The 23,197-nt window shown below is 35.0% G+C and overlaps 1 protein-coding gene across 4 annotated transcripts in view; it reads right to left on the bottom strand.

Annotated features, from left to right (window-relative positions):
* Nucleotides 1–23,197, bottom strand: part of PPP1R12A (protein phosphatase 1 regulatory subunit 12A) — a 126,044-nt gene that overhangs the window by 8,458 nt on the left and 94,389 nt on the right. The window contains exons 13-24 of one of the 4 annotated variants that reach the window (XM_074166371.1): nt 21,793–21,954; nt 21,188–21,364; nt 18,024–18,114; nt 16,894–17,091; nt 16,537–16,705; nt 14,381–14,499; nt 13,592–13,657; nt 8,120–8,136; nt 6,894–7,035; nt 6,082–6,186; nt 5,121–5,168; nt 398–448 (exon numbers count right to left, since the gene is read on the bottom strand). In XM_074166371.1, the coding sequence (XP_074022472.1) occupies nt 398–448; nt 5,121–5,168; nt 6,082–6,186; nt 6,894–7,035; nt 8,120–8,136; nt 13,592–13,657; nt 14,381–14,499; nt 16,537–16,705; nt 16,894–17,091; nt 18,024–18,114; nt 21,188–21,364; nt 21,793–21,954 (1,345 nt within the window). Of the gene's footprint in view, nt 1–397; nt 449–5,120; nt 5,169–6,081; nt 6,187–6,893; nt 7,052–8,119; nt 8,137–13,591; nt 13,658–14,380; nt 14,500–16,536; nt 16,706–16,893; nt 17,092–18,023; nt 18,115–21,187; nt 21,365–21,792; nt 21,955–23,197 lie in introns of all 4 variants that reach the window. The other 3 variants (XR_012463706.1, XM_074166377.1, XM_074166385.1) reach the window with 3 other exon arrangements.

Raw genomic sequence — 23,197 nt, 5'->3', positions numbered from 1 at the left:
TATGAAATTATATGCTACCATTATTTTTAAGCTGTAAGTGTGTATATATATATATATATATAAAATACAGAGTATAACATCAAAAACATAGATTGCAATTCCATCTTCATTAGATGAAGATATGTTTCACTGCAAGCATCTCTGAATGTTTCTTGTTAGCCAATACGGTATAGAAGCGTAAGTCTCCGTGCCTTCTTCAAAGTCCTACCTGTATGACTGCTTATGCTGGTGTAACAGCTTTGCTATAAGCTGTATCACGAGGGATTTTGAAACACAGCTATAACTTAGTTATTTTCTAATGAAGTTACAGAGACCAGTAACACTGCCAGATGACACGTTGCCCTGACATAGCCATACACTTTGTTATTAATAGTTTAACGGATAGTAGTTTACTTACTTTCAGTTCCTCTTCCATTTCAGATATCCTTCTTTCTAGAGCTCTTCTTTCCTAAATCAAAAGATGTGTGTTAACACTGAACAATGCAATTTTTAAGAAATTACTGCTTGTAAATACTGTGGTAACAGTGAAATACTTCAAGTTTCAAAGATCATACAACCAAAAGCATAGTGTGGACAGGAAACTTGTGATGGCAGTGATATATAGAAATTTTGTCAATATGGAACTCTAGTATCTGAGGAGGAAGAGATAGAGAAATTTACATCAAGTCCTACAAAATATACCCCTTCCTTTACACAAATTTAGACAGGTCATAAGCACCATTTGTTCGGATTTTTTTTTAATCATGAGCTAGGCTTCCGTAATTGCTTAATATACAAGAAATGCAGAAAATGATCAGAAGCAAACAAGAATATTAAAGAAGAAAGAAGCACAAAAGTGTAAGCTTTCACAGACAGCAAACGTAGCTGAAACATCTGTCTCAGCTCAGTGGGATCTGTCCTCACTATAAACTGCAACGTAGTGTAGATACACCCAAATTTACATTAAAGGAGCTCAGCTGAGTACCAAAGAAATGTAGCTATGTAAGACTACCTGCTGCTTAAGCAAATGCTTCCTGAATATTTTCTGCATTTCTAGTATAGTTTTTTTTCCGTTTGTTTTTTTTTTTCTACCTGAGAAGCAGGAGAAATTATCCTTTATAGAGAACTTCAGGTTGTTTTGATTATACTGACTACAGAACCCAAGCCAGCTTATTGGAAGTCAGCCTAGGGTTTTCTGTACTATGCTGCAGTCTGCAGTGCAGACACACTACCGTGCTTCAAAATGACGTTATTTTGTTTAAACCTATTTTTCAACACATCTGACAGGTGAATAGCTAATGCAATAGACTTCAGGGGTTTATAGCTTGATTGCTTGCTTTCCTGTGTCAGACAATGCAGTGTATCTCATTTAAAAGCAGCTGCGGTACTCTACATTCAGATTTTTCCAAAGTGTGAAAGGCAAAAGCAACAGATTATTGCAAAGTGGACATATGCATCTGCATACAACGGTGTTACGCAAACAGCAAGCAGCATTGACTGAAGTGTGTAAAACTTTGGTTAGATCATACCGCCCAGGAGATACTGACTCTTGCCGGTCACCTTTCAGATATAAATCGTTTGAATTTAGTTTAATCATAGTGCAGTTATACCCCAACATTTTCCCATTTTAGCAAACAACTTTAAAGGTTTATCAACGTAATAGATTACTGCAGTTGTTAGTACTTAATGTACTTAACTCCTTTCAGTTATCACTTTTCCCATAATGATACTGACTGACAGTAATGGGCATAGTAAGTACCAGCGAGTTAACTGCAGTAAGCAAGTGACTAACAAAAAACCCACACCATTTTACATTACTTAGAATTGTACCAGTTACCTACTGGCTTTGTAGAATAACATGTATTATCAGTGCCCTTATATTAATCAATATTTGACAATTCCTGTGATTACCAAGAGAGGAATGATCAAATAAATCTCAAAATTTCAGATGGTTAAAAATCATTAGTCCTTTTGACGTATTTGTTTAACTAACATGTTGAGCTTGACTAAGAAGAGCTATTAGCAATAAAAGCCAATTAAATATAATCCTTACTTCATTAACTTTGTATACTTCACATTATATAAAACAAAAAATGGACTGGCCTAGATATAAGATTTATTGTAAAAACATCTCCTTCTGATTAGATGAAGCTATGCTTCTCTTTTTCCTGAACTGCTTACTCTTTTAGGAGCTGGCTTGAGGAATACCAGCAAAATAACACATTACAGTTTCACTGGGAAGGTTTGTCAGTATTGTTTGATTAGTCCCTGGACTCAAAGAAAGGGTTTGCAATTTATGCAGTCTAAAATTTTATGATATACTTCAACAACTCTATAAGGTATGCCAAGGAACATTCGCAACCCTCAGAATGAAAAAAACCCAACACTCATGCTAGTCTCTCAGCTTATAAAATACAAAACCTCATTTGTATTTATCAAAGCAACAAGGAACCACAGTCTTGGTGCAGTGAAACTGAGATACAGGGATACACACAGGTCAATAATTGACCCCAAAATTATAAAAATATTAAAAAGTAAACCCAGATGTATATGCCTACATATATTCGTAAATTCAGTAAAACCAAAAAATATATCTCTCCACAACCCAAATTCCCAGACAATGAATTCTAAATTTGGGGAAAACTGGTTAAAGGTATCTGCAATTCTGAATTCTGATCCAGACTGAAACACAGCAGTTTGAGTTTTATCATCACATCATATGAAATTCTGCAAAGGGCTTTTACAGTACTTTTTAGAGTGACAGGTCCTTAACGAAACCCTTATTTTTGCCTATGTATTGCTAGGACCCTGCATCTGTGATCCGATCTGCACCCCCATCCCCATGGAAATCACCCCTTTCTGGTAAACAGTTCTCAAGTGAACAATATTGACAATGCATTGCCAAATCACATCATGGAAACCCACTTCTGAAGGCTGAGTTCAAATAAAATTCAAAGCCAGTATTCTCTAAGTTTTATTACTGTGCAATTCTAGGTTTAGTAAATGTTCCCATCTTCTTTACTGAAAAGGTATGTTCCAGCTTGAAAATGCCATAGTTCAATGATGCCTTCAGGTTTTTCTCTGCCAGCCTTTTATTTCATCCAATTTATTCTCATTGCTTTACTTTTCCCCTCCCCTTTTCTTCATGTAATGAATGCAAACATCTTAAGTTTTATATTTTATTTTAGTGAACTCATATACTTGGAAAAGTATACTCAGAAAATCTCTACAATGTTTCTGCCTTTTACATATCTATTGTTACAAAAAGGTGTCTCAAAAATTGTTCTTAAAGATCCCCAATCTGACCTGAATTTGGTCAGCTTATTTCTAGAGATCAGCTATTGATGACTAGCAGCTCGGAATGCTGCTTCAGTCACTTTCAAAGTGAAAATAACTCCAGATTTTAACAATAACAAGGAAAATACCATCACAAATAAATTCCTGTTTTAAATTCTTGTCTTTAAAAAAGTTTAAAATTATAAAATACAAGGAACATCTAAATCTTGTGTAAATCATGTTTCAGCCATACAGCATTACCACTAGTTTTATTTTTTTTACCTGCTAGCTTTAGTACTAGTACCTTTAGGAAGAGTAACATTTCTGAAAGACATTTTGTAATTGGACTAGATGATTGTTGTAGGTCCCTTCCAATTGAAATAGTCTATTCCATGCCATGCTATTCTATTCCATTTGCTGTTGGGCTATGTCTTTACAGAAAAAAAAGGTGCAAGAATTTCTAATATAGTCAATTGTTTTAATGCCATGGCCTATTCTGGGAAAAAGCAAAGCAGTAATTTAAAACTGAAATAATGTCTAGCTCTGCAGTACTGAATGCTCTGCAGTATGGAACCTACAGAGCAATGGACACAGCTAAATCTATGAAATAATTAAATGTCCACTTGTGTGGCCATGATAGCAGGCAAGAAACCAATTAAAGCTGCTGATGAAACTTTTCTACTGATGAAATCTCTGTATACAGCAGGATGCCAAAAAATCAAGGAGAAATAGGTGCTGAAAGGTCTCTGCAATTACCTGGAGAGATTATTATGATAAAGATAACGGAAGTTCAGGAGGTGCCTGAGAGCATTTCTACATTTCCATGTGCTCCTACAAAATCTACCAAGTGTTTGTGTATACACCAGACTAGTTTGTAGAACTAAAAATTGTTTTCTAAACCTCAAATACTGGAAAGTAAACATAAAAAGCTAGTGAATGTGAAGTTTACCAGGAATAAATTAATGTTTACCATATCACTTATTACTATCAAAGTCCATTTAGTTTTCTTCCTGTTTAAGTGTCTACTGTGTGACTCCAGGATCAGGGGAGGAGAAAGGAACGTGGACAAGGTCATGAAGCCAGGACGGCAACAAAATCAACACAGTTTGCTTTATGTTACTGTGGAACTAAACTTCTATAGGGGAGGATTTTAAACAACCATGAAACTACAGCCTAAACTTATCATGTGTCCAACTTCTGAAATAATTCCTGTAGCCTATCTCACATATGGATTTATTACATGACTCCTTTCCCATTCAATTTAGGGTTGTCTCTGACCTCGATACCCCTGTTCCCACACTTCTTACTCATTCTTCCCCTCCTGCCCCATTATCATATTCCCTCTGGAAAAAGTTACAGTACAGGGAGAGAGACAGATTATAACTAATTTTATATCACTAGCAGGTCTAAGGTCGCATGTCTGTGAGGTAGAAGCAGCTACTTCATTACCAACAATAATTGGTAAAACAACATGCATGCCTCTGGAAAGCTCTGAGGAAAAGTCTCTGAATGCTGGAAATGCATTAGAAGATGAGACACTCTGAATCTGCTTAACCCTCTGGAGTGCCAACATTGTTTTGGATGAGATGGAACAAGCGGCAGATCCCTGGAGGGCAGTGGGACTTAGAACCTGGTCGTCACGAATCAAGAGGGAACCTGAAGGCAATTCTTAAGAGTAATTCCATCTATCTCACAGTATCTCACATTCATTGCCACTTTGAAACCTAAAATCCCCAAATCTTCTAAAAAATGCAAGTTATAAGAAAGGCTTCTGTTCCCACTAAAATATGTCCAAGCCAGGGGTTGCAAAACAAACTAAAAAAGCCTGAATTGGAGTACTTAAGAGCTCCTTGGCAGAAACTCACCCTTTTCTCCATTTCCAAGAGTGATCTGTCAGCAAATCTTTCCTGTCTCTGAAACACAAAATTAATAAAGACATTGGTACTTGTTCTTAAACAACATGAAACTGAGGAATAACAATTCAATTGGGTATTTTAGTATTCTGTCCGAAGTACGTCTTCAAAAGCATTTTAAAGTGTGTTCAGGGAAGTAACACTGAAATAAAGAATAAAGAAGAATGAACTGGATTTATCACGCACTTCCTCGGTGACCATCCCTAAGCAATTTAATCACTACAGAGCCTTTGGCAAATAGGAGTAATATAGTATTTCTGTCTAACAGCATTACAAACCAAACATCTTTTTTAATGTACTTCACTGATATTTATGAGGTGCAGGTGGAAGACATTTTAGTACCTACACAGGTAAGTTGTGGTAAATGTGATCTGAGAATAGGAAACATTCTTTCTACAGCAATTTAGGATGAATTTAACTTTTGTGTACATATTTGGTATTACTGTATGCAGCACTCTTATCTGACAGCAGTTATCTGTAACTGGAGTGCACTATTTGCTCTTCAGTTCTAAGATAAAGCTATCTAACCAGTCAGGAAGAACTGGCAGGTTTATGCCAATCTGCCAGCAGGTTTATGAATTAATCAATCAATCCCAACTGACACTTTCAATATAAGCTTAGCAGTGTAGAAAGTGTCTATCCCTACCCTGCAAAGAAATTCCAGATACATGCTGGCCAGAACCACTACTACTTAAACAGGTAGGAGGCAGTCTCACACACATTTTGCTCACAGCTGAAGACCAGAACCCTGTGCTCACTTCTGTTTAGAAACAGAGAGATACTCTTCTTCACTCCCATTTTTGGATAAGAAACAAAGTTGATGCCTAGTAAAGAGCAGCCCATACCCTGGGATGCTTCTAGTTTGCTTATGTACCTTGTCAGCCAAGTACATGCTTTTTTGTTTTATACAAACCTGAGTGGTCTTCTCCAACTGTAGCTTAAGATCTGTAAGTTCCATGTTGGTATCATGTAACTGTGCTTTCAGTTTTTCATTTTCAGCTAGAATCTGTTCATAAAGCTAAAAGAAAATATACATTAAAAAAAATACCAAATAATAATTCAGTGAGATTACCTGAAAAATTTAAAAACCACGATTGAGCTACATGTAAATGAACAAATACGTTAATAATCTAAAAAATAAAAAAATCAGTTATAGATTTTAAAGACAGACAGAATTAGCAAGCACTTTAAGGAACTGTTACCAAATATTTCTAGAAACAAGCAATTTTGCATAAGGAGCACATAACTTACTATACATGTATTAAAAAAATATTTGCCGCTTTTTTTGCTTCAGACTTCACACATCAGACACCACAGTAAACTTTTCAACAAAATCCTCCTCTACTTTAAAGCAAGATCTAAACAAATTTTTACACTGTATGTATGTAAGGTAGCAAACATATAAAAGAAAAGGCTTCACATATGTATAAAGCAGTTTTAATGATACAATCAACAAAAAAAATAATATGGTAGTATTTGTCATAAAAAATACCCAAATGTATCTTTACTCCCCTGGATTTCTCCCTTGCCTTGAAGAGAAAAGTGCAAAAGCCAGGAGCAGTTTTGTACTGTGTATTTTCCCCCACTGTACCAGTTGTTCTGCTCCCCCATTCAGCTGAGTTCCTTTAAGCAGCATTTGTGATGAAATGTGAGATTATTTCCAGACAATGTCTGAAAAACAGTAATGAAGTCCTGTTTTCACACCAAAGCTATTGGATCAGATACCTTCTTAAAATCAGTGCTATCTTCTTTTTCTAGTCTACTGCAGTATGGTTTTCGATCTTCAAGGTAACTCTGTGACCCCGATCGCCCCTGCGCTGAATCATAACGATCACCTGAAGACATGCTGAGGGATCCCGTATCATACCTGTAAAAGAAAAGTTCTTATTTTTCTTTCCCTTTGTATTGAAGCTGAGACCACACACTGTATCAAACACTGCGAGTTTCCCGTTACCCAGCTAAAAATAGCCAAACGCTATTATATATTTTAGTTAAGCCACTACCTTCTACTTCAATACAAATGTAATTTTCACATTCCCTCAGTACTTCAAGATCCTCTTGTGCAAATGTTTTCAAATTGCTCAGTCTGCCAAGTGCCTGCCTTCTATGCAGAGAAATCTTTTAAATCAAATTATTTAATTCAAGAAAATATTTACATCTTAAGGGATGTAGTAGCTTAGATACTATAATTATTCTTTATTTCTAAAGAAGACCTATTTTTAAAAACCTTATTACTTTAATTGAAGGGTTTTAAAAAAGTAATCTCTGAAATATCAGCCTAGATTAATTCCCCAAGTTTTATTACAGAAACCAAGGAGATTTCCAAACTATTTGTTGTGAATGCCACTATTTAAACAGAAGCAGCCTATGAAACAAATCTTCAGTAAATTCTTTATCCTATTAATCACTAAATTACAACCAGTATTAATATTTTCAGCACAGATGGAACATAATAAAATCCAATAATTATTTGTAAAGGTCTAAAAACAAACTAAAACTTTTTAAGAAGTGATTGATATTTCTGCATTTCCTTTTAAACAAATCTTAAGGAATCTTGAGATTCCTTAGAAAACTTTCAGTAGGGCATTCTAAAAGAGGGGCAACAAGAACTTCTTGTCTTCTTTGTAAAAGCTGACTTCGTGCTGAAAAATCTGTAGGTAATGGTACTGTAGCCACTGTGTTCTGTCCTGCCTTCTTGTAGTGCACTACAAATACAAAGTCCACTAAATTCCCCAGATTGGAGTATCCCACCCACACATGGAACAAAACATTCAGTACTGTAGCTTTACAACCGTATTTCATACAAATGTTAAATATCATTAACGCCTTTTAAAGCTCAAACACAGCTGACTACTGGGGTTAAGCTGAATTTGTACATAAAGAATTTAAAATGAGAATATGTGAATAAAAAGTGTAACAATTTTAAATTCACTTCTTTAAATTGCACATACCTTGACAGGCTATCACTCTGAGGTGGGGAGAGAGAAAAAGAATAGATCAAGTTAATAATTTAATTAAATAAATATATAGCAATCTGTGAACAAGTATAGCTAAACAGTTGTGTTAAATGCATATGCTATCCAACAGTATGTGTTATCTGAACATTGTCAAGCTTCAATTTTGTTATGTCTGGAACAAAAAAGAAATATGTGCCAGAATGTGCTTGCCAAAATATGATTTAAAAGGACGTTAACATTACAGTCTAAAAGTCCAGACTGTCCTAAACACTGGAGTCATTTCAGCAGTCGGTGCATTCTGCGATTTGCCTGCCTGTTATCAAAGGCATCAGAACTGCGTTCCCTGAATTCTCTGTTCCTTCCTCCTCTTCTCTAACATTAGCAATAATGTTTTGATAGGTCAACATAATAATGACTTCAGTTCAAAACAATAATATAAAATATGCGATCACCTTTTCAACATAGATCGATGGCAAACAAGCTCCTATACCACCAAGATAAGGAAGTACTTCTTAGACTTAAATGACATAATTTCATTTTTTATATTACTTTAATTCATTCCAGATGAATCCACAGGCACAAAGTTCACTCACTCTACTTGACAAGCAAAATTTAATGAGAAGTGATGATTTAAGAGCGAGGGAGTACCCCTCTAAGCATTACAACAGTCATACAGACCTTTTTCCCCTCTGAGTGGTCAATACAGATTCATCATTTATTCCAATTACAATAATTTTGAGTGAAGACATTTCAATCAAGTAACTCTACTGATGTATTATCACCTGGACATCCTCCAATGTTATTCACCTAGCCGTGGCTGAAGCTTTCCCCATAGGTGGGATTTTTTGGGGCAGTGTGGTTTATTTGCTTTCCTTTTTATACGGAAATCATATTTTTTCAACTTGCATAGAGGAAAATAGCTACGTTCTCCACAATATACTCCATTTCCCCTCTGACACCTTGCAGTGCATTTACTACACATAGGATATCAAAAGTACGTCCTGTAGCCTAACCAATTCTAACAAAACATAGCTATTTTCTGTTAAGAGCACGAATAATGCTGAGAACTCAAGAGATTTTGTAGAAAATGTCACAGTTAGGTGGCACACGCACCTATACATGAATAGTTTTTAAGCTACTGGCCACAACAACATTAACTTCCACCTAAGTATGAGTCTTATCTTGCATTATCGTATGTTTAAGTAAGATCAGTGTGAGATTACAGAATTCCACCATGTTATCAATGACCTACAAAAATCCCTTTTTCACTGCTTCCTTCTCACCTCAACAAAACAGAGGAAGCTTTGTCTGTAAAGACTTTAGGTATTCTCTTTTTACCTTGAAGGAATGCAGTGTACAGAAAAATGCTAAGCTGATCCTTTTAACCTTTACCTACAATGTAGGACAGCCACCCCAAGAAGTAAACCATCCCTACACTATTTCTTAACAAATACACTTTCTAAAGGCTGTTTTTCTTCGCTTCTAGTGGGCTCCCCATGGTGCCATGGGAATGTGAAACCCTCCCAGATCTCCATTTCCCTGCTGCGCTACAGCTTCCAAACGGAAAGGCAAATTATTAAGTAATACACGGACTATGTTAGGAACAAAATTTTCCAGCCTACACAGGGGGACAACAAATGAACAGGTGAGGCAAGAAAACACTAATTACTAGAGGTAGGAAAACACAGACACAGCCCATTCCGGTTCTCCTGGCTGAGGCTGGGAACCTGGCAAGTTGGACAAGGACTCCATAATCACCAGGAAACTGTCTATCAGCGTTCCCTGAATGCTGTGAAGCCTTGCTCCCGCTGCTCAAGCACCGTCCAGCCTCCACACCTCACTGAAAGAGCAGCACATCTCTCAAGCACATGCCTGTTCTTGTTCTCCTTACTTTTCACAAAAAACATTTGGAACATTTTTTAGCACAGTCTCAGCTGTTTTCTTTCTTTCTTTCTTTTCCCCTTCAATTTCCATCAGTTCAGCTTAGTCACAATTTTTGACATTTGACAAAAAAAAATTCTGAAAAGGTAGAAGTCTACAAACTTTGCATAAAGCTTGAGGAGAAATGATGCCAATACAGATATCTCCGTGCAGGAGATAGATCTATCTCACAGGAGATAGATGTTCCTCGTACAGTCACAGGACTGAGCAGCCACAGTTACATTGGCTACACAAGCAGTAATGAAAAATTAAGACATATATCCTTACTGACACAACCCGAAATAACACGTACTTCTAACCCTATGCCATTAGTCTATACAGACCATAAGGGGGCCCCAAAAGAAACTGTGTATCTGAAAATGTACACTAAACTTCTAGACAGGCACATCACATTTTAGTGAGCTTAGGATAATTACTGGTAATGGAAATAAAACACCAATGTCAGGTGGAATTTTCTTTACTGTTACCAATCAGTGTTTCTGTAAAACTGCCACAGCTGTGAAACTGAGAAACAAATTCCGAGTACAGCATTTAATGAACATACTAATTTAATAATGCTAGTTTCTCATGTTTATTCCCACAGAATTATAAGACTTAATGACATTTATTTATCCTAATATTGCTAGCTTTGACCTTTCAGAAGTCACATACCTGATCTCTGGCAAAAGAAAATTTCAGTCCATTTAATTATAACCAAACCATAGTTGTAGTACTTGTTCAAATTCTTATTTCTTTTTTTTTTTTTAAATACAAACTGAAAAACAGCCTTCACAGAAACACTTTTTAACTTATAATCTCTCAGTTGTCAAAGTGATCTTCCGACTTCCTAATTTTTGAACTGCTATCCTACAACTTAGTTCTAAGACTATCCTTCTTGCAGGAACACCAATCTCCTATAAGTAACATCGCATTTTTTGTGCAAATTGAAAAAATTCTCAGCTTTTTAAAAGCCTAAAAAAACAAGCCTTAACAAAATTTAAGAAGCCTGAAAAAAATTTCCTTAGAACAACTTCCAACTGTCAAAGTGCTCAACAAAGTCTGTCTTCTCTTTAAGAGCTCTCCCTTATGGACAAATGATCAGCTAAGAAGTCAAAAGACTGTTCTGAAAAACTGAAGAACAAGAAAGCACAAACTGAAATCTTAAGACAGTTCCTTCAAAGACCGCCGAGATAAGTAAGATAATAATTTTTCTGGTTCCTTAAAGATTTCAGACTAGAAATTATTTTGTCTAAGGTTCTTTAATTTTCTTTGTAGCATGCGCTCATTTGCAAGGCTTGTTCTTGACCTCCTCTCTTTAGTTTAAATTCCTGAGTAACCGCCAAAGCCCTTGGAAGTTTATAGTTACCATCTTCTACCTCTGGCTTGTAGCTTCACCAAGCAAAAAGAACAACAGCAGCACCACATAAGGGAGAAACAAAGAATTTCAGTATTTCCGAAGTTTCTGTCTTCTGAATAGCACTACATCAAATAATCAGCACAACTCAAAACCACATATATTTTCTGAATGTCTTTCATTATAATTCTAGTTTATTCATATATCTTCCTTTTCTCTTCCCAGAACTGAAAAGGATTTGCGAGCAAATAACCATGAGTATCTACAATAAAGCATGCAAGATGTATTTAAAGTTACAGTAGATTTAGCAACTGCAAAAAAGGAAAGTGCAGTTTCTTTAGGCATTTAAAAAGTAAGCAAACCCCACACTTCTTGCCATGGATTTGGGAACAAATTGCCTATTAGAATGGTAATGATCTATTCCAGTGTTATTTTTCTAAGGTGGCAAAGTACTGCACTGTCAAAAGTAATATATTTAGTTTTCAAGTTATCACTGTAAATGCTAACTAGTTGTTTATCAAAGACAGGAAGTTACTTGAAACCTACATCATGTTTTAAATCTTTGATAAACCATTTGCATGCAAAGGAAACAAAAGCATAATATGAAAACAATGAAATTCTATACAAATTTTGAGATATATTATAGTTAATAGGATTATAATAATTACAAGGCTTGGACTTTTTTTGCAATTTTGACACTATACTGGAAATTCCACACTAGGTTTGACAGAATTTGAAAAGAAAACTTAAAAACACATGAAATGCTTATTTTTCTATTCAACTCACTGTTTTCATATTTTCTGCAACTGATGGGACAAAACAGCTTGTATCAATAATGCAAAATCAATTTATGTCACTAGGTGAGAGTGAACTTGGTTCACACACTCAATTTATTTCAGAGCCCTCCGTGAACTCAAATCTGGTATTATATATATTACTTATAATGAAATCAAACTACCAAAGTCTTTTTTGTAGGAAGAATACAGGCTAAGAGAATGTTTTAAGTCCTAAGTCAAGCCATGATTAGGCAGCCAATTCTACACTTCTCCACTATCCCAACCCAACATGCCCACCCTTTTAATCATAGATCATATTAATAATTTTGGGCCTGATTTACCACTATTTCACTGCAGTTTTATATAAGTCTAATTCTATCAGGAGCACCACATGCACATTCTACCAAAATGAATTTTTACAGAACAGAATATGAAGTAATTACAGATCTAAGGATAATGATATGTACTACTGGAAGGAAAAGAAACAGGACTAAGCATTTATGCTAATGGGACACGGAAATAAAAAAATGCAGCAAATCAAAACAGCACAGAATGAATCTCTTAACTAAAGTATTTAAGAAAGGTGTAATGGAAGCTTTTATAAAAAGGAGAGAGACCTCATTTGAGTTTTATTCATCGGTAATGAACCTGTAGTGTGTAGTTTCTGTAGTGTGTTACTCCATGGTTTAGGTCAAAAGAAATAGATTCTGCTACACCATTTTATAGTACAGTTTAAGTCACTACTTCGCTTTTAACCCCCCTCATCCCACTGTCACATATCAATCAGTTTATAAGGACTTTTTCCATCAAATCAAGCCTATTATACTGTTTTACACTGACGTTTTAACATAACTAATAATACTGAAATAGGATGTTCAGAAATCCATTTTTATTCAATGGAGACATCACATACATTGTGTTCTTCAACCTTCTACACTTCATTACATTAACTTCTCTTATTATTTGTTAATTACATTATTGACACCACTGGGTTTCATTTTAAAATGTTTTAATTAGTGTGCATAAGTCACTAGACATAATTTATCTGAAAATAACAGAGCAGATGGAACAAAGATCCTTGCAAGGTAGAAACTGAAAGCACCCTCCAGTAACTTGCTGCAACATGTCCCTGACCTACGTGTCAGAAATTGCAGCTACATTTTCTGGATGCTAATACTACATAATCAGAATGAAAGAGAAAAACATCACTTTTAGCCATTGCTAATACGTTAAAAATTGTTATTAAAGCCTGCAAAGGAAATAGCACTCAACTGTAGCCAAAAATTATTAATCAGAAAGTACTCTTAAGAACTCTACCTTATATACTCTCTTAATTGAATCCAACTGCAACAGAAATTTTACAATCAAAATGCATCTGTTAGGAAGTTAATAAACTAATTGTCTTTTTAAAATTACCTGAGTTTCTTTCTTATTTGTTCCTTCTTCTGAATCGGATTGGTGTTCCTGTTCATTTTCATCACTCTGGTGAAAGAGGTGGGAGAGGGAAAATAATTAAAAGCTTAATTAGCTTTTAATTTAACAGCTTAAAAGCTGTTGAAAGCTTACTGAGATTTTAAGGCATTCTAGACTTTTAATGTGAAAACCTAGGAGCAGTAGAATCCTACCTAAAACATACAGAGAATATATGGGTTATAGGATGAAAATTCTTGAACAAGTACATGTTTTCAGCACCAGGAGGAAACAGAACTTTGCGTCTGGCACAAGAAAATCTTGCTTTTACAAAATTACTACTGAACCCATGACAAAGAAAAGTGAAAGGGAATCGGCTGAAACATCAACTATAACCCTTCTAATCTGACAGCAGTTCTTTCAGTTATAAGTACGTGGCTACTTGTAATGTACAACGAGTCTCATTCTTAAAGCTTTGGTATGCATGCCATAGAAAAACAATTGTTTAATGATTTTTTTTTTCCTTAGAATATGATTAATTCCTATTAAGTTATGGTTATTATAGTATTTTAGAATTCTTTTTAGTGTTATCAACACAACTTAGACTTAATTTTGATTTTGCTCCTGAAAGCTTCAAAACAGAGAATACATAGCTTGAAAAGCATCAGTTTTTCCAGAACAATTAGTTATGTACTGTATTACTCTAAACTATTCTCTGTTTTAAGAATACACTATACACATTCAATATCACTACAACTTAAGCTTATAAATCAGCAGTAGCAGTCGTTTACTTACATCTTGAGTCCAAAAGGAAACTCCTGTAGATCGTCGTTTTTCTCTTGGTCGCCGCCTTTCCCTTATAGTCTTAGGCTGTGACTTATCTTCTTCCTTTTCTTCCTCTTTTTTGCCCCCTTCTGTTAATAACAACTTTCTTACTCACTGTATGATACAATCTAATTTTCTGAAAATTTTCTGAAATAATTGTCTTTAAAATGCTTAAAATTATTTATTTTTTTACCTGAAATAAATTCACTAAAGAGCTTCTTACCACATACAGTTTGCTGTAATATACATTCCTCAGAATATAGCTCCAAAATACTATAAACATTGTTCCAATTCTTGAACAGCAACTGCAAAATACTAATTCCATCTCAGCCACCCAAACAAAACGTTTCAATGTAACAGTATTACACTACAAATTAGATTTAAAATTCAATTTTCAAGTGTCATGTAATAATTCTAAACACCTGTGTCAGTAGACATATAAAAGTACAAAATAAGAGGAGATAATTCTTCACCATTCTTCATCAAACAAGATTTTTTTTGCTTACATCAAGAATTTGATATTAAAAAATCCGAACTTTTAAAAGTCTGTTATGCCCTCCTTGAGAGTTCCCCTTTTCATCACAGCTCTCTCCATTTTTGCTCTAAGGAAGAATAAAATGGGATTTCCTAGATTAGATTAATACTGTATTATGTATTTCCTTTCTCTTTCAACTGCAATTCAAAACCGATATAATACCTCAGGATTGTGTTTGTTCCCCTCTATGTTTACCAGTAATTTGTATCAAAAAAACTATTAAACAAACCTGCCCAAACCAAAGCTATTTACCTATTATCCTTCAGTCTATTTAGTCTGCTGTTCTTTTATTAAAGAAGGAAACCATAGATTTGAGTTCAGATAGAAGCATCACTTATAACTTTACCATCACTAGTCTTCAGAGGTAAATAAACATTTTAGTGTGAAGCAAGAATTAAACAGAAAAGAAGGAAATACAAATATTCATGGTGAACATACACCTTTCCTATTTAAATAAATAATGATTTTACCTCCAAGCTTTCAGATGGTAATGTATTTCTCCTCCTAAAGTCATAATTTGAAAAAATCCCCTGCTGTAATATTTACCCATGAAAATCTTTTCCATAGAGCAGTCTAGAAAGAGCTCCCTAGAGCAAGCATGAGTTACTGCAGAACCTTAATCCAAATTTCAGTTCATGTTAGGACAGAGGGAAAAAAAATCAGAAAGCGTATCCCTGAAGCTTAGCCCCAGTAACTTCCTCAGAAAACACGAGTATAGGGAACATGGCAATACTGCTATATAGTAAATGGAGATCTGTTCAGTGGATCATTTAATCTGATCCTCTGTATAACAAAATTATCAATTTCAATCAGTAATCCTATTCAACTGATCATTAACTTGAATTAAAGTATTTCTCCCAAGTCAACAGCAGCAGGCCTCTGAGAGAGAACAGATCACCGTGTATGTCAACAGCCTCCTCCTTCGACAGCCAACCAATCAGGCACAACATCTCTGAGAATTATAACAGGTGATTCACATTTGAAATGAGGGCAAAACCTCTGTGACATCAGAGAAAAGCTTTTTTCTGACCTCTGAATCATGCATCTGATCCTTATCTTAAGATTACATAAATCATCCATAAATTCCATTAAATACTCTGAACTACCGCCGCAAATATCCCCTTCCCTTTGTTTTCAGCTGCTCATGAAACCTTGAGAGGTCCTTAGGGTCCTTCAGTGTGGAAGGACTGAAACAAATGCTGTTATTCAGCAATTATTTAATCAAGTAAAATTCCTCCTCAATACTTGGAAGTATTTAAACTCTGAAATGTGGTATTTTATAACTGTTGCTGTGTTAAAGCAGAAATGACAGCACTATGTGGATACTGAAGGCAGTATACTTGACGTCTCTATGACCCACCAATGAAAAACACAGATTCACATACTACATGGCTGCAAAACAACACCGAGTACAGAAAATCTTTTTTTCTCTCTATATGCAAGTTTTGGAATTTCTTACAGATGATGGGAGTAAGATACATCTCCAGCGGTCTTACGTATCACATCCCATTTTGAACTATCTTTAGAAACATAAGCAGCCCTCTGTCAACAAAAACAACAAAAAAGACCCCTTCAGGAACAGTACTCCTACCTCTCTCACTTTCCTTTGTTCCACTCCGAGAATAGGCAGAAGTTATACCTATAAGGCTGTTTGGTCTATTTAGTTGACTTGAAGTTGAAAGAGAGCTAGTGGAGGTGGAGAGCGAAGAGGTGGATGATGGAGTTGTTGAAGTTGAAGTTGGTCTATAGCGATGATATGGCTATTCAGCAGAAAAATGTAAAAATTAATTTACCAAGATTAAACAAATATAAAACACAGGATATTAAAACATTTAAATAAATAAATATATCTTAAATATATCTTATGGAAATACCAAAATTAAAATATTATAACTGGAGTTAAGATTCATATAATTTCTCTACCTAAAGAGACCCATCATGAAAATACCTCTTCAACAGTTCGGGAATATCTTTGTCTATAATCATCATCTTTAGTTTCAGATTCTTTCTTTTCTTCTTGTTTTTCTTTGTCTTGCTTTTCTTTCTCTTCTTTTTCTTTTTCTTCATTTTCCTGTTCTCTGGTTCGCGTGGGACGACTTCTTCCTATAGTTTTTTCAGCTTCTTGAAGATCTGTCAGTGTTACGCCCTGTGAAAACAGCAGTCAGCAAACGTTTCAATATATCACTCATATTAACATAGATGATCACATTATAGAAATACATATTTTAAAGACAAAATCCAGCATAAGAAAATTATTTCTATCTATTAAGAAATAAGTTTTACCTATGTATTCTACCTATAAGTCTCTCTCTCAAATCTTGGAACCAAACATCCCTCTTTGATTAGTGGCAAGTGTTTGCTGTAATGTGAACTACCACAGATTCTCCAGCAACACAATTTTTATCTGAACTAGTACATAAAGATCGTATAGAAAATCATATAGAAATCATTTAAGAACCCACTAGATCCTTCCAATATCATCATAAGCAGACTAAGTATTTTTGAAAGAAAAGACTTCCTTAGTACTCTTCTGTGTCCACATAAACTAGGCTGAATGTATTTTTTATATGCCATGGATCTTATAAGCTATCCAATACGTTGGTCAGCTTAATCACGTTAGCTTCAATAGTCCATGCACTAGACTTGAAAAAAAGACTTAGAAATGGAAGTAAATACAGTATGCTATGCCTATATTAAGTCTTCAGCTAGAAGCATATAGCTGTTAGTTCTTGAAGAATTCAAATTCTTAGATTTAAACACCTGTGTAACATCAGATACAATTACTTGAATGAGCAATTTCACCATAATCGAAAACTTCCTTTCACTGGAGGAGCCTATGCTTTCAAATTTGTATTAAGTCACTCTACAGTGATTATAAAAAGCAACTTTCAGTACATGATGAAGGGACCTAAAGCTTTCAGGGCAGAAAGGGAAAAAAAGAGGCTTTATTTCATGTGGTACAAGTTGTTTTATACCAGGCAGACCCACCAGTTTTTACTGGGAAAACAAAACTTCACTGTACTCAAGGAGCTACATGGGTAAGCTTCCATAAATGTAGAAGCTTTAATAAAACTATACCTGCGTAGATCTTCTAGACTGTCTTGCTTGCCTGGATCTAGCTTTTCTTTGGGACTCTGACTCTTCATCCCGTACTGGAGTGAGGTATGATCTAAAGAGTTAATCATAAAAAAAATTAGCAAATGGTAACTTTTGTACAAATGCATTAAATGGTCAGAAAAAACTCCACAACACAATATGACTGAAAACCAAAGCAGCTGGAAGAAAATCCTTAACTACGTAAGATGGATTACACTTTAGACATTTCACCTCAATCATATAATGATCTATTCATCAAGATGGCAGCCTTCGATCTCAATTAAAATATGCAGTGCCTTCCTACTTACTTTAGATTTCTTTTTACCATTTACTCTAAATATAACAGGCTTTTTTGGTATTTCATTAGTCTACTAACTTAGGGGTAGAAGACTTCAAATTCAGTCAGTTACACATTTGTACATAAAACATGTATCTCTGTGTGTGTATTAACTTTCAACATAACTTGTAGGCTTTTAGAAAAAGCTAAAGGTACTGCTAATGCAGAAAACCTAATTATACCACCTATTGCACCAGAGATTAAAAAATCTCTGAGGAGGTGGTTACCATATTTTCACATGAATCATCCATGCTTTGAGTACTCCAATTCCCTTTGAAAAAACTGTGCTTTAAAATTAATCTTCGTGAAACCCACAAAAAACCTGCAGAGTAAACAGGTAATTGTAATCATACCCAAAAGGCATACAAGGACATACAAGGTCTGGACTCTAATTTAAAGAAATTCTCCAATCTGTGTAACTGGGGTGAAAAAAAAAAAGAGATACATATACACGCATAAATGTGTATATATATATACACACATGTATGTATGTAAAACCATGATTAAAGAACTTAAAAGTTTTTAATGCATTTGTTAATTTTCTATTACAGAATATTCTGGGAATGCTGTTATAATTTAACATTTTTAAAAAATCCTTTGACTAAGAATTAGAAAAAATTGAAAAAGCAAAATCAGAAGGTTGCTAAAAGGTTGCTTAAAACATAAAACCTCTCTGAGCTTCTTTAGATCATAAAATTAGCTAACCAGTGTACATATTCCTAGACTCCAATAAATCTGAAAAACTTTAAACCTCACTGAGGGAAAATGGAAACTCTCAGCTTGCCAGGTGCACACTACAGCTGCTGTCAGAGTAGGAAGTGCCCCTTTCCCTGGCATCCCTTGTTTGTGCCACACAGGTTACCTATGCAGTATTATTAATGATACAAAGATTTAAAGATTCAAGTTTGTCATTCTTTTCCCTGTTTCTCTAAACCAATTAAAAAAATTAAATAAAGAATATAGCTTCTTCAGCTATTCCAAAACGATGCACTATTACATGCTTTGTTACTAAAAGTACTTTATGATGTCTATATTTTTCAAATATTCTTTGAAATAATATTTCAAACATACTTTCTAAATACATACTTTCAGTCTACAAATATGGATTAACCAACTTCATTTCTTAAGAAAATATTTAGCATATATTTCATATACATACAAGTTTTTCATGTGCATATAAACATACATAGATACAAACACATGCACATATATATATATCTGTATATATAGATAGATATGCATGTGCTGATATCTAAAGCACTAACTTCTCACACGCATGCATTCCAGTTTTGCTTATTTCTAAGATGTAATGGATAGTTTAATAAGCCATCAAGAATACATCTGCAACAGTATAATACACAATCAGCCCGGAGTCTGGTAAAAATAAGGAATTTCAGGCCAATTGCAGGTATCTAAAACGTATGTAGTATATGCGCATTAGTACACACACACTAGTAAGAGCAAACATGACAGCAAAAGCCTTAATTCTAAATTTCCTTGCTTTTCTAGCTCATATGACACTGAAATAGCATTTGCACTTTAAAATTGGCAATGCTTTTAAAAAAAAGATGCATTTTGTTCATTTTTCTTTATCAGGTTCAGTCAAATTTTGCTATGGAAAATGCAGGTCCTGACTACGGTTGTTACTGAAATGGGTTGCAAGCACATGTGGGCACCTCCTAAATCATGGTGGGGAAAAAAAAAAATAGAAAATTCCCATTTCGTAGAAGTTATTTCATCTCAGTTTTGGGTACGAAAGGAAGACTACGGAAAACCGACTATCCTAAATAGGCCTAAAAGTATAAAGAATCTCTAAGTGGTTTTGCCACCTTAAGTGAACCAAAAGAGTCCAGGTTTCTTCTGTAACAACGAACATCTTCATTACCTCTGTGAACATACAGAGCTACGCACATCTGGCACTGATACAGGAGCTACAGTTCAAAACTACTACAGGAGCAACACAGAAATCTGAACTTCCATTTCAGCAGAAGGGTTAAAGGATAAACATTTATAAATATCCAGAAGAACCACCACCCAGGGAAAGCTAACATGAATTCGCAACCTTATGAAAACTTATTTTTGCTTCCACAAATAGCAGGTAACAACTCTTTATGGAAACATAAAATGCGCCTATCTTAACTCATCCGCAATGTAACTATAACAGAAAAAACACTGTATTCTTAAAATAAGATTTATATCAGATTCTTAACTCATTCTTCATACTAAATAATACTTAAACCATTGCATTTACAACTGCGTATTATGTTTCAAATAGAAGAGAGTCTAAATGACGCAATGAAATAAACAGAATGTGTTGGGTTCAATACTCTTTCATCAGTAGTGCCAGGCATATAAAATGACTGAAAAAAATGCTCTGTTGTAACTTATTAGCACACTGCCGGTGGCACAGTAGCTCAATCAGCAGCAATGCACTTGTAGTAAGTAATTAATTATTGATTTTCTAATTTTTAATTCAGCATTTTTGCAGTTTCATTATGGGTATTTTTAAGAGGACTCATTTAATCTATTAACGGAAACACAAATATGAAAATACTGCATACCAAATGAGAACCCAAGGCCAGTCAAAAACACAGAATATCAAAGTTTAAGTTTCATGAATTATCTCTGCCAGTGTATTAAGCTCTTGCATAAATCGAGGCACAGTGCTAGTTGTTTCAATACACAGGAAACAAAACCACTGCTTTACATACTGTACCATCCAAATTCGTAACCAACACATTCCTGTAAATAAGAAAAAAAAATATAACTTTTGTATAAGAGCGACATTACTCTTAGGACCTTTACACACCTCCGTCTCTCCCTGACCTCTGACGTTGAGGACACAGTGCCAGAAGTAGCTGTAGTCATGGCTGTGGTAGTGGCTGTAGCATTTACAACAGATGGTGCAACAGGAACGGTCACTGCCGTAGGAACACTGTCCTTTTCTTTCTCAGTACTATCCTCAGCCCACAAACGATTTGAGGTACTACAGCATAACAAGCAGCAACACAAAAAAAAAGAGAAAAGGAAACAGCTAAACAATGAAAGCACTTTACTAAACAACTAGTAACATGTAAATTGAGGGATGGATTTTTTTTTAAAGCAAACTGAGAAATGTCTCTACTATGAAAGCTCAACTTGAGCTATTAAATTGAATAATTAAGAATTGAACAGTTCACAATAATTGAACTCTTCACCCTTCTGTATTCTTTTATGTCAACATGGCTGTCACTTTACAGGAGAAAGCCATTCACAATTTTCAAGCCAAATTGTATAAAATTAAAACAAATTTAACAGGAAGGCGAAAAAATCCAGAGCCCCAGGATCTACTAAACAAGAACGCATGCACGTACATAAGCACACAGTAGACCTGACAAAAAAAAAGAAAAAACAGAAGCGTGCTGGTGCCATTACCTGCTTTGTACACCTGCTGAAGTAGAACCCGTTGTACTCTTTGTAGTAGTGTTTGCGCTGGCAGGCAGTGTTTTCTGAAGACCAGCAGAAGAGGTAACTGTTGATGCAGTACTTGGAACATTAGAACTAATCAAATCATCTTGTCTTCTACCAAAGGAGCCACTGAAGGAGACATGTACAATAAACGCATTGTATTACTTATCTCTGCTCATTAAAATATTACAAAGCTATGAATGATCCATTAAATTCCTGCCTGCGTCTTCTGTTTCTCAGCTGAGTCTTGGAAACTTCCGGAGCAAAAAGAAGCATTTTCAAAAGCCATTTTCTTCACTATTTCCTTGACTAAAACTTTTAATTTACAACTTCAGAGGGCAACAGATGTGTCCCTTAGTCTGGACCATTTCTCCACAAGAGGAGATAAAGAATGGAATCTCACTGGTTTATGTATGACTGTCTTGATCGCATCTACTGAAGTATTCATATAGGACCCCTAATGTCCCATTTTTAAACTGCTGTTTCACCCACACTGAATATCTCAGAAAACGCAGAACTTTACTTCACAGCTTGTCATAAAAGAAAATGTCTTCAGTATCACTCCTCTTACCATTTTCAACCAATTAAATGTAATGCTTGCTTTTTTTTTTTAAACTTCAATCATTCCCAGAAAGATTAACCTCCCACTCATGCTTTTTCCTTGCTCTTCAAGTTGTAAAGAAGATCCAGTGGTTTCCACATTTCTATTCATTGGTTCTGGCTGAACAAATTTTGCATTACCAAGTTAGGATGTTTGCTCAGGACTAAGCCTCAGAACCCACAGTTAGAACAGATAGAGCATCATATTGCTAACTGCAAAAGATTTAAGGAAAGATGCTTCTTTGTCATTCTGCAATTGATCATTTTTTCTGTTACTATCAATTCTAAAATGATAAATAAAAAAATAATTGTACACAAACAACTAAGGAAATGCATCATTACAGCACCACATGCAATTTAAAAGTGATGAGTACATTTTGTTTGAAGACTGGAGCATAAATACTGATAAAAGCCAACATGAGAAGACTGTTCACACAAATCAACTCTTGGTATTTTCCGTCCAGAACAGGGTATCTGTGCAACATCTTTCCTAAACCTACAGTTAGGAAAATAAAACTTGAGTTTTATTTTTAAGGCAGGAGGTTAACAAAGATGTATTACACTCTACGAAACAGCCTGACTGACTGCCCCTGACAACATCAATGTCAAGACAAAGAAAAAGGTTAAATACCCATCACCATGTGCATCATCAGCACATATCAATATGCAACTTAGCTACCTGAATGACAATCTTTTCTTTTGAGCTACTCAATTTAGGTAGTTATTGCTCCACTAATTCCAATGAAGAACTTTAATAGCTACGCTGAAACTA

Source organism: Numenius arquata, chromosome 2 (assembly GCF_964106895.1).
Source record: "Numenius arquata chromosome 2, bNumArq3.hap1.1, whole genome shotgun sequence".
In the NCBI taxonomy this organism is placed as follows: Eukaryota; Metazoa; Chordata; class Aves; order Charadriiformes; family Scolopacidae; genus Numenius; species Numenius arquata.
Note: the sequence above shows the minus strand (reverse complement) of the source record. Positions and strands in the feature narration are given on the sequence as shown.